This window comes from Leptopilina heterotoma, unplaced genomic scaffold, assembly GCF_015476425.1.
Source record: "Leptopilina heterotoma isolate Lh14 unplaced genomic scaffold, ASM1547642v1 Lhet_141, whole genome shotgun sequence".
NCBI lineage: Eukaryota > Metazoa > Arthropoda > Insecta > Hymenoptera > Figitidae > Leptopilina > Leptopilina heterotoma.
The window spans coordinates 702,831-717,194 of NW_025110860.1; the positions used below are offsets into that span (position 1 = coordinate 702,831).

General features: G+C 21.6%; 1 protein-coding gene across 1 annotated transcript in view; it reads right to left on the reverse strand.

Moving 5' to 3' along the window:
* The window catches only part of LOC122498050 (trafficking kinesin-binding protein milt), an 83,182-nt gene that overhangs the window by 65,919 nt on the left and 2,899 nt on the right, over window positions 1-14,364 (reverse strand). Inside the window, exon 2 of the mRNA XM_043605570.1 lies at window positions 9,899-10,100. Within this exon, the coding sequence (XP_043461505.1) occupies window positions 9,899-10,100 (202 nt within the window). The remainder of the gene's footprint in view (window positions 1-9,898; window positions 10,101-14,364) is intronic.

Below are 14,364 nucleotides of genomic sequence, written 5' to 3' on the forward strand. Positions count from 1 at the left end.
TTATAGAAAAATCGATTTACAAAAGAAAATAGATTCATTCAAAAATAAAATGATTCAATATAGAGAATACTCATTCTTGAAACTTTAATCTTCTGTATTTTTAGATTTTGGTGTTTTAAAATTTTAGTATTTTTAGATTTTTGTGTTTTTAGGTTTTAGTATTTTTAGATTTTTGTGTGTTTAGATTTTAGTATTTTGCCTAAAACTTAAGTACCGATTGTATCGATTTTCACATTCAGTGATAAGTAACAAAACGGCGAATATAATAAACGCTAATTAACAAATTTCCATACCATCACGCCACTTTCCAAGGATTGCTTCTCTCTTTTCGTAAAATTCCTTATACTTCGCCGGGCCTCTGGGCCTTTTCACCACTCGACTCGCGCCGAGGGACATATCTTTCTAGGGAAAACTACAGGAATAAATTTTATATCCAACTTATTCATCAAGTTCCACAAAAATCGAAAAAATAACTTTCATCCAAATTTTACAAAAATTACGTCGCTATCACCATTAATTCAGAAATTATTTCATTTTTCTTAACAAATTTTCTCTGCATCAGAATTTTCTCCGAAAAACTATCATCATCAAGTAAAAAATAAAGCCGGAGAGAGAAAATGTTTTTCAACAAACATTTTCATTTTTCTATGAAAATTTCCCTTTTCACAGCACAGAATGAAACAAAATGCACAGAATTCACACTTTAAGAAGAATAGAGAAGTGTCACTGTGACAATATATTATTTTCTTTTTGGACTATTTTTCCTGAGTCACACGTGGAATTTTGAAAAGAAAAAAAAAACCGGCGCCTGTTCAGAGTTTATCGAACGAAGTACGATACAAGACTTCCAAGTCTGAAAATTCTGAGATTGAACACGGCCTAAACGCAGCTACCGCATCGCAGAAAATAGAAGGCACACTGTCTTGTTTGCTTTGGATCGGAGCCAATTTCAATTTACTGTCCCTTTAATATTCCGCGAAGAACGAATTTGGTACCTTCCCTCTAAAACTCATATGTCGAGGATAATCTTTCCGAAAATACTAAAGATGAATGAAGTTGATTTTTTTCCCCTCAATTCCTCCTGATGAATAAATAGAAACAATGATTATTCTTTTTGTCAAAATAATTTTTCACAACAAATATATTATTTAGAATAATAATTATAATTCTAAAATAAAAATTAGATAATCAATTTTCAAAAATAAAAATCTTTTGAAATAAAAATTGTTTAACCAATTCTCTGAAATTAAACTTGTACAACTAATTTTCTAAAATAAAAATTCACGTTCGATAATTAAAATTTTTTGAATAATATTATTCAAACATTCCAAAAAAGTAATTATATTTTGAAAGAATTGCAGCTCATATTTTTAAAATATAATTGTATTAGAAGAATTAGAACTAAAAATTTAGAAAATAATTGAATTTTACAATAATTGTTCTATTTAAATAATTCAATTCTCGTAGTTGCATCAGTTAAAAGATAAAAAATTTTTAACGCTGGAAAAATATAAAAATATTTAAATGTTTATTTTAAAAAATCATTGAGATATTATTTTTCTATAAAAAATTATTATTAAAGTTTTGGATAATTTTATTCAAAAAAACTGAAAAAAAATAATTGAATTTTGAAAGAATTGCAGTTCCAATTTTTATATACAATTAAATTTCAAAAGGTTTTATAATGAAAGTATTTTGAAATTTTAATTCATGTGGATAAATAAATAAAAAAATGTATTTAAAAATTTATTTTACAAAAGTTATTAAAATTTGAAAAAATTTGGAAATTCTAAATAATTTTAAAAAATGAAACAATTGGAAATTTTGTCAAATTCAATTAAAATAAATTTTATATTTTAAATAATTTTATTTTTTCACTATTATTTTTAAATATAATTGTACTTTTGAAGAACTGAAACTAAAAATTTAGAAAATATTAATTGAATTTTACAAAAATAATTCAATTCAATTTACTGACAAAATTTTCAATTTATTCACAAAATTTCCAATTTACTGACAAAATTTTTAATTTAATGACAAATTTATCAAATTACTAATAAAATTTTCAATTTATTGCCAAAAATTTCTATTTACTGACAAAATTTTCAATTTACTGACAATTTACTAGAAAAATTTTCAATTTACTATAATAAAATTTTTAATTTATTGAGAAAAATTTCTGTTTACTTAAAAAATTACAATATTTACTGACAAAATTTTCAATTTCTTCACAAAATTTCCAATTTACTGACAAAATTTCTAATTTACTGACAAATTTTTCAATTTATTGACAAAAATTTCTGTTTACTGACAAAATTTTCAATTTACTGCCAATTTACTGCAAAAATTTTCAATTTACTAATAAAATTTTCAATTTATTGCCAAAAATTTCTGTTTGTTTAAAAAATTTCAATTTACTGACAATTAAATCACAAAATTTTCAAATTTATTCACAAAATTTCCAATTTACTACCAAAATTTTTAATTTACTGACAAATTTTTCAATTTTTCTCCTGTGGAAAAAGTAAGTATCAATAAGTCTTTAAATATTTGTTTAACAAAAATTATTGAGTTTTTGAATAATTTAATTCAGCAATTTCTAAAAAATGTAATTAAAATTTTTTTTAAGCTTTATTTCCGAAAATAATTTAAAAAATTAAAAAATAATTTGCAAATTTTTTCTAATTTCACTGAAATAAATTTTATATTTTAAGAAATTTTATTTTTCTATACTTTTAAAAATTCTTTCGAAATATAATCGTATTTTTGAAGAATTCTAACTGAAAATTGGGAAAATAATAGAATTTTACAAAAATTAATGAATAATGAATAAAAATTAAAAAGAAAAATAAATAAATAAATAAATATGAATTAAAATCGGAAGAAACGGGGAAAAGATAAACTACAGGTAAATCGTAAAAATTCCGTTTGATAAACAGAGTATAAGAAAGAGTGTATAATAAAAGACACACGTTTTTCACACAACTTAATTATACCTTACGAGAAATAATGATGCATGGCAAACATTGATGTATTACGACTATAAAAAAGACCTAAAGACACTTATATAATCCTATTTTTATTTTTCACGACATCAGATAAAGGAAATTATGAAAAAAATTATCAGTTTATTCTAAGATAGTTCAATTACTGTAATTATCATTTATTTTAATTTTTTTTTATAATGCGACAGTTTCGAAGGTAATTTTTATCTAATTATAAAATTTATCACTCAAAGTATACTATTTATGAATTATTTTCAATGTTTTAAAAAAGAAATTGCATTTTCCATTTTCTTCCTATAATTAAAATTTAGTTTCTTTCTGTAACGTTATTTTAAATAATTAGCGAAATTAATAAAATTTATTTAAATTAATAATTAAGAGAAGTAAAATAACTTATTGATCTCTGTAATTGAGGAACGCTTCGAATATATTATCCTGCTAATTTTTTTAATTTATTGGAATTTTATTCGTTCCAGTTATGATGTGAAGCGATTAAAAAAATAATTTTGAATAATTTTTAATTCAAAGATTTTTTTTTTCTAGAGTCGTGGGATATTTTTGTATAAGTATGTACCTATTTTATATCTAAACGCGAGAGAGATGTTCCGAATCATGTGACACAAGTTAAAAGTTATGTAATTCGTTTAAAAAGCGGCTGCGCGAGAAAGACGCGTGCAAGGAAACACGTTACCTATATATTTAAAATTAATCTCTGTCACTGACCCATCCTAACGATAGAAATATCTTTTTTTCATAATTAGAGAACATCAGCGATTCTCGATTCTTTTAATTGACTCCTTGCCCTGCGACCTCAAAATAATCTATGAAACGAATTTTTTTTTTGAACAAAATCACAATTGTTCGAAAAACTGAAAAATTAAAAATATCTCTTATGGAAGGGAATTTTTAGAAGCAGGATGAAAGTTTTGAATCTATTCTTGTTGGGAATGAGGAATAAAAATAAAATCCAAACTCAATGATTTTTTCATCTTAATTATTTTGAATAATTTTTGAAAAAGTTCTTTGAGAATTTTCAAATCTATTTGTTTACAATTCAATTTTATGAAATTTTGATTATTTGAAAATTCTTCAATTAAAAATATAATAGAAAATAAAAATTTCAAATAATCTCAAAAAAAAAATTCAATTATACTTTTTCAAAAAAATTCTACAGAATTGTTAATTAAAAGTATTTAACGACCGAGTGATAAAATAATTATTTTTTATTAAAAGAATATTACTAGTGTAACTTTTTCAAAATTATTTTCATCATCTAAATTCAATTACTATTTTCTAGAATTTTTTTACCCAAAATTCTTCTTCAAATCAATTATTTTTAATAATTTTTAAACAAGTTCTTTGGGAATTTTCAAATCCATTTGTTTACAATTCAATTTTACGATAAATATCGTCTATTTGGAAATTTTTCAAATATATTAGAAAATAAAAACTTCAAAAAATTTCATTAAACTTTTTCAAAAAAAATTAATTCTACAGAATTTTAGTTAAAAGTACGAAAAATTCAAATTTTCAAAGTTTTTATTTGAAACCTTTTCAAAATTCACGCAATAATGCTTTTAATATTCAATTATTATCTTAAATTTTAAATGAAATTTATTTTTAAATTAATTTTTAATAGAAAATTCTACGAGAATTTAATTATATAAATAAAAAATCTATTAAATAATTGAATGTTTCTAAATTAAGACAAACTAATGTAAATTAATTAATGTTTCTTAAAATGGAATTCTCATAAAGAATTTTATAAACAAATTTTTAAATAATTGAATTCAACGAAGTTTAATAAATTTTTTAAGAATAATTACATTTTTCGAAAAATTTGATTAAAATTGTATTAAAAATCATTGAAATTCTCCGATGAGTTTTATTATTTATCAAAATGTAATTGAATTCCTTAAAAAATTTGTATTAAAGTTCCTGAAAATAATTGAATTTCTGGAAGAATTCTGTTATTTATCAAGATAATTCAGTTTTTTTCGAAGAATTCCGTTAAAATTTAACTAATTTCACCAGAATTGAAATTAACAATTTAAAAAGAATAGTTCTACAGAATTGTTAATTAAAAGTATATGAAAAATTCAGATTTTCAGAGATTTTAATTTGAAACCTTTACAAAATTCAATTATTTCTAAAAATTCACGCTAAAATGCTTTAAATATTCAATTATTATCTAAATTTTAACTTAAAAAAATTTATGGAATAATTGAATGTTTTTTAAAATTCAATTCTCATAAAGAATTTTATCGACAAATTTTTAAGAATTGTAAAAAAATGTAATTATATTTTTGTAAAAATTCGATTAAAATTGTATTACAAATAATTGAAATTCTGGTATGAGTTTTATTATTTATGAAAATAATTGAATTATCGCGAAGAAATTTATAAAAAAAATTAGTACAAATATTTGAATTCCTGTGAAATTTTCATTGTATGTATGAAAATAATTGAATCTTTGCGTAGAATTTTATCAAAACTTTTTCTCAAATAATTGAATTCTTTTCGAATTTTCAATTTTTTTAGTCTTTTTAACTAAAATACTTTTATAAATCCATTATTTTTAATAATTAATTAAGTTTGTATTAAAAAATGTAACTAATTTCAGAAGAATTTGAATTCTTAAAATTTTTCAAATATTTAAGTTTCTTAAAATTTCTAATTAAATTCATTCATAATTGCAATTTTAAGAAATTTTTATTATTTAAGAAAATAATTGAATCCCTGTAAATAATTTTATTATTTATAAAAATAATTGAATTATCACGAAAAAATTTATAAAAAAATTTGTAAATTAATTGAATTCCTGTGAAATTTTTATTATTTATGAAAGCAATTAAATGTTTGCGTAGAATTTCATCATATTTTTTTTTAAATACTTGAATTCTATTGGAAAATTTTATTAAAATGTCAGATATTGAAAATCACTGAATTGAAGAAAATTTTTCGTAAATAATTGCAATTTTGTCAAGAATGTTATTATAATTTTAGAAAATAGTTGAATTTTGCAGAAGAATTTTATTATTTATAAAGATAATTGAAATTTTAACGAGAATTTTATTTAATTATGACAAAAAACACTCGTAAGGTTTAAAAACTATTCGTTAGGTTTAAAATAAAAAGAAATCATTGAGTTTGGATAAAAAAGGACAAAGTTAGAAGCTATTCTATGCATTAACTTTAAAGAACGGGTTTTTGCTCTAAAATGAAATTTTGGGAGTGTCTAGGTGATTAATTGCATACCATTAATTCTTTAGTTTTTTAAGACGAAGAATTTGAAATAGGTTCGAATTAAACTAAAATTTACTGTCACAGTATAATAAATGAAAATGAAGGACAAGAAATGATAAAATAAATAAAAAATGAAAACAAAGGGAAGAAAAATGATAAAATATAATTTATAATAATAAAATGTAAAATAAATAATAAGTAAAATAAATAAAAACCATGTGTATAATAATAAAGGGAAAAATTATGGTTTGCAGTTATAGTAACGATGATGGTGATGATAATGATTATTATGATTGGTATAGCAGAAAGCAGGGAACTTCCATTATGAAGATGATTTTAATGATGATGATGATGATGATGATCGTCATCATCATCATCATCAGCAGCAGCAACAACAGCATGAGCGTAATGATGATGATCATCGCTCCGTCGTGGAAAATCAGACCGGAGCACTAACACATTATCCTTCAGAGTAATCATCATTTGACGCGGACCAATGGGGAACACCATGAGTTCGCGCAGGTAACTTGCACGACTCTTTATAAAATCTTGCCACGCTACAAAATTCCAGTAACTCTGCGAACATCCACCGTGAAACTTTAAAAACTTCCAATCTCCTAAATCAAAAAAAGAGAACAGTGAAAGTTTATTAAAAAAAGACAAAACAATTTTCACCAAGGAAAAAAAATCCCCAATAATTTCCAACAAAATGGATTTTCATCGTGAAGAAACGTAGTGACAAGTTTTTAGTTTTAAATTATCAATAGAAGACAATGAAATGCTATTTGCGTAAAGACTTTCAGTGATTATTCTTCTGGATCGATCATATCTGCTGCCACGGTAAGTAGAATGTGTCGAATGACAAATTGTTTACGTGCAAAGAACGATGAGGGTGTAGAATTTTTTATTTTTCCAAGTTGTCGAGTGACACGTAATGTGTAACTTTGTTCACATAAGACTCACGGAACTCGCATATGATCTGAGACTCTAATCTTGTATATTGTGTGCTAATTCCATTAGCAAAAATAGCACAAAAGTTTTTTTTTTACTTTCACTAAAATTATTCCCATCTCCTCATTCAAAATTCATTCTTTCGAAGCTAAATACTTCAATTAACATAGCATTATTTTTTTTCATTGTTATTAATAACTGCATTTGAAGACTATTTCCAGATTGTTTAGAGCGAAAAACAATTTACGTAACTTTGTCAAGAAAAATTACAATTCATGGAGAGAAAAAATTATTTTTATTTACAAAAGTTGAACATCAATAATTTAAATTCAAATTCGATTGAATTAATATTAGGTTTGCTATTAGATAAATATTAGAATCAACTTTTGAAATAATAATAATAATAATAAATATTGTATTTTTAAAAAATATAATATTATAAATTTTCTTTTAATAAAAGATGTTAAAAGTGTTGATTAGTCATTTTTTTCATTTTTTTTGTAAAAAAATTTAATATTTTAATATTTTTTAAATTCAAATTTTAAGGAACTGAAAGAATAAAATATTTAAGTAAAAAGAATTATTATCCAACTATTTGTTTAGAGAATTAAAAACATTTTCAACTGAGATGTGTAATAATTTTTGAAAGGCAAAAAAGATAAGGACTTAAATTATTCCTAACATCTGCCAGACGAATAAAACGGTAAATAACAATAATCTTAGGAAAATTACAACTTTCGTAAATTGTTTAAACTATCGTTGTATATTAAATGTGAAAAAAAACGAAACCAATTAAAATCGAATTTTACGATTCATGCAATTGAGCATCATTTTATGAAATTGAGATAAATGAATAAAATCAAGGGAGTAAATTTCGATACAAAGAATTATAATTAAATAATTATTAATTGCAACAATCCTGGTAATAAGTTCAATTCTAAATTTTTTAAAAATTCAATTATTTTCCAAATTTTCAGTTTGAATTCTTCAAAAATACGATTATATTTCAAAATAATTTTCAAGAGTAAAAGAAAATAAAATTCAAAAAAGTTTAATTACATATTTTCAAAAAAAAAAATCTTTTCGGAATTTCTAAATTAAATTATTCAAAAATTCAATAATTTGTATTAAGCAAATATTTAAAAACTTATACTTATTTATTTAACCACAAAAATTAAAATTTCAAATAATTTCAATGAAAAACCTTTTGAAATTTAATTATTTCTAAAACTTACAACTGCAATTCTTGCAAAATTCAATTATTTCTTTAGTTTATTTTTATTTTTAAATTGAAATTATTCAAAACTTTAATCATTTTTATAGAAAAATTTTATTATTCTTTTCCATCGATTAAAATGTTCAAAGAATTGGAGTTAAAAATCTTTTACAATTTAATTATTTCTTAAAATTCCTGTTATAACGCTACAAATATTCAATTATTTTCTAAAATTGTAACTGAAAATTTTTTTAAATTAACTCCTATCAATATTCAACAACGAGAATTAAATAATTATTTAAATAGAATGATTTTTGTAAAATTCAATTATTTTCTAAATTTTTAGTTACAATTCTTCGAAAATACAATTATATTTAAAAATAATTTTCAAAAACGTAAAAAAAAAGAAATTTCTTTAAAATATAAAATTTATTTTAATAAAATTTGAAAAAATTTCCAATTGTTTCAATTTTTTAAAATTATTTTCGGGAATTCAACTAGTCTCAAAAAATTTTAATTACAATTTTGCAAAAAACCTAATTTTATTATGAAAACTTAAACTACAATTCTTCCAAAATTCAATTACTTTTTAGAATTTTTGAATTTTATTCAAAACTTTTAGTTTTCAAAGAAACTAACAAATGAATAATTTTTTATATTTAAATACTATTACATACTTTTACAGCAATTAAAATTTCAAGGATTTGAATTTAACAACTTTTCTAAAATTCAATTATTTGAAAATTCTACTTTAACACTTCTGATTATTTTCTAAAACTTTAACTAAAATTACGTTTTAAAGCAATTTTTATTAAAATTCAACTACAAGAATTGAATTATTTAAATATAAAAATGAATAATTTATAAAATAATTAATTATTTGTAAAAATTGCAACGTACCACTTTATTGTGTTTTTGAAATTTTGAAATTGAGAATTGAGGAAAAAAATTAAAATACAATTTAGATTTTCAATAATTTGGTATTTTTCTACTTATTTGGGTTTAATTTTCTTACTTCACTAATTTTATTATTTTTTTAATTAACTGTCAAACTTTTGACATAACAATTCGAACTGTAAAACAGTTTGGAATCAAAAAACACTAACTTCACGTGAGAACAGAATATCTTGATTATTATTATTATATAATTAATATAATTAATAGTAATTAATTAATTAATACAAATAGTAATTTAATTAATTAATATTAATAGTAATTTAATTAATTAATAATAATAGTAATTTAATCAATTAATATTAATTTAATTAACATTAATAGAAACTATTTAATTATAATTTTTTATATCGAAATTTTTGCCGAGTTTTAATTCGAATAAACAATTCTCGTCAAGGCTAATGAGGAATCATTTTTTAAATAAAGAAGATGAGAGTGAAAAAAAAGAATTGAAATCTCTCCTTTTGTTTCAAAGAGAAAGAAATATGAATAATTAGTGATAAATTGACGAAACAGGATTTCTTACCTGTAATGGTCTCAGCGTCTCGGGTGGTAGCGGAGGTCGAGGTAAAAGGTCTTCTTCGTTTTAATAATTGTAAAGCCGCCTTGGCTGTTGGCGAAACCTTCAAGGAGGTGTCAAACGAGGTTTCGGGCCTCTGCAGACCCACATCCTCCACGGCGGCCAGCTTGGACGCAGCTTTGGCGACGAAGGAGATCGCCTCACTTTCCTACAAGAAATAAACACCAATTATCATTAATTACTCATTTATTTTATTCACTCAAATTACAAATTTCATCTAATTATGTTAATATCCTTAATCTAATTAACAAATCCTGCTAAGTTCTATTTTTCCATACCAAATTTTTAAGTTGTTCTTAAAAATTTGTTTTTTATTTTAATAACTGTCAGTTTTAAACAATAAAGCAACCGTTTCAGAGCAGATTCAAAATTTAAATTTTCAAACAATATAAAAATTGTTAATTTAAATTGAGAAACAAAAAATATTAATTTAAATTAAGAAACAAAAAAATTTATAATTGAAATTAATAAATGAAGAAAATTTTAATATTAATTTAAGGACTGAAAAATTGCGTAATATTGCAAAAAACGTTTAATTATTTTATTAAATTCATTTTCAAATTAGGAAGCTTCTCTCCTCGAAGAGTGGAAATCAACTAAAAGGTTTTGTTTTCGTTTGGAAACTTATCCAAATCGTGGGCGGTGACGAATAACAGGTCACAAAATTGTGACCTATGAAACAAGAGTTAAATTAGAAGAAAAAGGATTCTTCATCTTTAGGATATTTTGAGGAACAAAGAGAAAACTTTGTTAGAGGCCGAGAATCATCGCTGTGAGTACAAATTGCTATTTAAGGTGGTACTTTTTTCCTTCTAGAAAAAAAATTCCTCTTCATTACTTTTTGATAATGATAATACTTTTTGATAATTTTTTTATATACAAATATTAAAAAGAAAGTATTCTTGCTATTTTAATTTTACTTGTTTCTACTATTTTAATTTTTTATTTACGCTATTTTCATTTTCGATTTTTCCTATTTTCAATATTTATTTCTATTTTTATTTTCTACTTTTGCTATTCTTATATTTTATTTCTGCTATTTTTACTTTCTATTTTTGCTATTTTTATTCTTTATTTTTATTATTTTTATTTTCTACTTTAGCTATTTTTATATTTTATTTCTGCTGAACTAAATTTAATTAATTATTAATAATAATTGAATCTTTGCGTAGAATTTTATCAAACCTTTTTTTAAAAAATAATTGAATTTTTTTGGAAAGTTGTTTTAAATAGATATTAAAAATCATTGAATTGAGGAAAGTTTTAGTAAATAATTGTAATTTTGTCAAGAATTTTATTATAATTTTAGAAAATAATTTTATTATTTATAAAAATAATTTAAATTTTGACGAAAAATTAAAAAAATTTTTTGAACATAATTGAATTTCTACGAAGAATTTTATTACATTTGGAAATAATTGAATTTCTGCATTCATTTGTAACTTCTCCAAAATTTCAATTTTTTTAGTCTTTTTAACTAAAATTCTTCTATAAATCTATTATTTTTAATAATTAATTAAGTTTGTATTAAAAATTGTAACTAATTTCAGAAGAATTTGAATTCTTAAAATTTTTCAAATATTTAAGTTCTTTAAAATTTCTAATTAAATTCATTCATAATTGCAATCTTATGAAATTTTTATTATTTAAGAAAATAATTGAATCCCTGTAAATAATTTTATTATTTATACAAATAATTAAATGTTTCCGAAGAATTTTGTCATAATTTTTTTTAAATACTTGAATGTTTTTGGACAATTTTATTAAAATAGCAGATATTGAAAATCATAGAATTGAGGAAAATTTTTGTAAATAATTGCAATTTTTTCAAAAATTTTATTATAATTTTAAAAAATAATTGAATTTTGGAGAAGAATTTTATTATTTATAAAGATAATTGAAAATTTAAGTTCTTTAAAATTTGCAATTTTTTTCTTTATTTCTGTTATTTTCATATTTCATTCTTTAATTCCTTTATTTTTATTTTCTACTTTTGATATTTTTATTTTCTATTTTTGCTGTTTTTATTTTTTATTTTTCTATTTTTATTTCCTGTTTTTGCTATTTTTATTCTTCACCTATTTATTTTTTATTTCCACTTATTTTAATTAGATATCCTTTCAAATTTTCTACTTTCGCTATTTTTAATTTTTTTACCCAATTTTTATTTTCTATTTTTATTTTTACTAAATTCTAAAATTGATTAAATTCCTTTGACTTATGAATTCTTATATACAGTTAAATCAAACGAATAGAAATTAGAAAGAAACATTATTTACTTTGAAAAAGTTTTCTAGAAAAATTAAATAAAAAATCAAAATACTAAGGTTTCGGATCTTTCTTAATTCTGGTTAAGTTTCGAAAATTGCAATAATAATTTGCTTCAGGAAATTTTTTAACTCAAAAACTAAATTCTCCACCTTTCGTAATTTTACAAAGTCAAAAATTAAAATTGCCAGGAAAAAAATTTAAGATTTGATTTATGATTTACAATAGAAATCGTTACTTCTCAGTGATGAAAAAAAATCCTTCTCATGTGATGAAAATGTAGTTAAAAAAGTCAAAATAATCCATCAAAAATTCCTTTTGAATTGTTTCGAATTGAAGAAGGCAAATATAGAACTGAGTCAGATACATCGTCATATGGCTTCATTTCTCGCAGAATTTGCCACGGTTAAAAGTTAATTGTTTCCAGTATATAAATGTCCGTATAATGTGTGGATTCTGAATGAGAATATGCTTTTAAAAGCTGAGCGTGTCACAAATCTACGTCCGTATTAGATAAATGGCAAGTGGCTGCAAGAAGACATCTTGCATAATCAACACAAGACTAAAATGCTCCATTAGTGATAAATCAGGTGTGAGGAAGCCTATATTGACTCTAATGCCTTCGATTTTCAGTATAAAATGAGGTGCTCCCATTCTCTCCGCAATATTCTAAAAAACTAAAAGAAATTATAAATCAAACTCGTGCTGTACAAAAAAAGCAAATACAATTCAAAACCAAGAGAATAAAAAAATTTCACTGAAGAAATTGAAATAAAATTTGCCGAAACAAAAGTGAAATAAATAAAATAAATCCACAAAATCAAGGTTGCTATACGAAAATTAAATTTTTTCTCCCCTGACTTTTCTCTGATTTCCAAAAAAAATTTTGACTTTTTCTCTGAGGCTAAAAAATATTCTGATTCACTCTAAAAATAATTAGATGCTTAAAAAATGTTTTATTCCATTTATTCTCGAATTCATTTAAATAAAAAATTATTCGAAAACATCAATAACTTCATTTTTAAATAAAAATTTAATCATTATTATTTTTTCATAGGAATTAAAATTTTTCAAAAGATTCAAATTCAAACCTTTTCGAATTTATTTATTTTATATTATAAGAATATTGTTAAAGTCACTTCTTCAAAATTATTTTCATCATTTCAATTCAATTATTATTTTCTAGATTTTTTATCGTAAATTCCTCCTTAAATTTCTTTTTAATAATTTTTGAAAAAGTTCTTTGAGAATTTTCAAATTTATTTGTTTACAATTCAATTTTACGAAATTTCGATTATTCGGAAATTCTTCAATTAAATAGGTATATTATATTATATTTACAAAAAAAAATTGAAAAAAAAACTTTTTCAAAAAAATTAATTCTGCAGAATTGTTAGTTAAAAGTATGAAAAATTCAAATTTTTAAAGATTTTAATCTGGAACCTTTTCAAAATTCAATTACATATTTCTAAAAATTCACGCGGTAAGTTTTAAAATTCAATTAATATCTAAAACTTTAATCGAAATTCATTTTTAAATCAATTTTTATTAGTTAATTCTAGGAGAATTCAATTATTTAAATAGAAAAGTAAATAATTTATTGAATAATTGAATGTTTCTTTAAATTGAATCCTTATAAATAATTTTATCAACAAATTTTGAAATAATTAAATTCTTTCGACAAATTTAAATACAATTTTCAAGAATAATTACATTTTTTAAGGAATTTAATTATTAAAATTGTATTAAAATTGAATTGTTTATGAAAATAATGGAATTATTGCGAAGAATTTGATTATTTATGAAAATAATTATATTATTCCAAAGAATTTTATTAAAATTTCTGAAAATAATTGAATTTCTGTCATTTATTTAGATAATTCTATTCTTTCGATGAATTTATTATTTATGGAAAATAATTAAATCCCGCCTGTACAAAATTTAATTATTTATGAATATAATTGAATTTCTGCGACGAATTTTATTATAATTTATGAAAATAATTAAATTATTGCGAAGAATTTTATTAAAATGAATATAATTGAATTTCTGGAAGAATTCTCTTATTTGTGAAAATAATTAAATTATTGAGAAGAAATTTTTTAAAAATTTGTAAATAATTGAATCTCTGTGAAATTTTTATT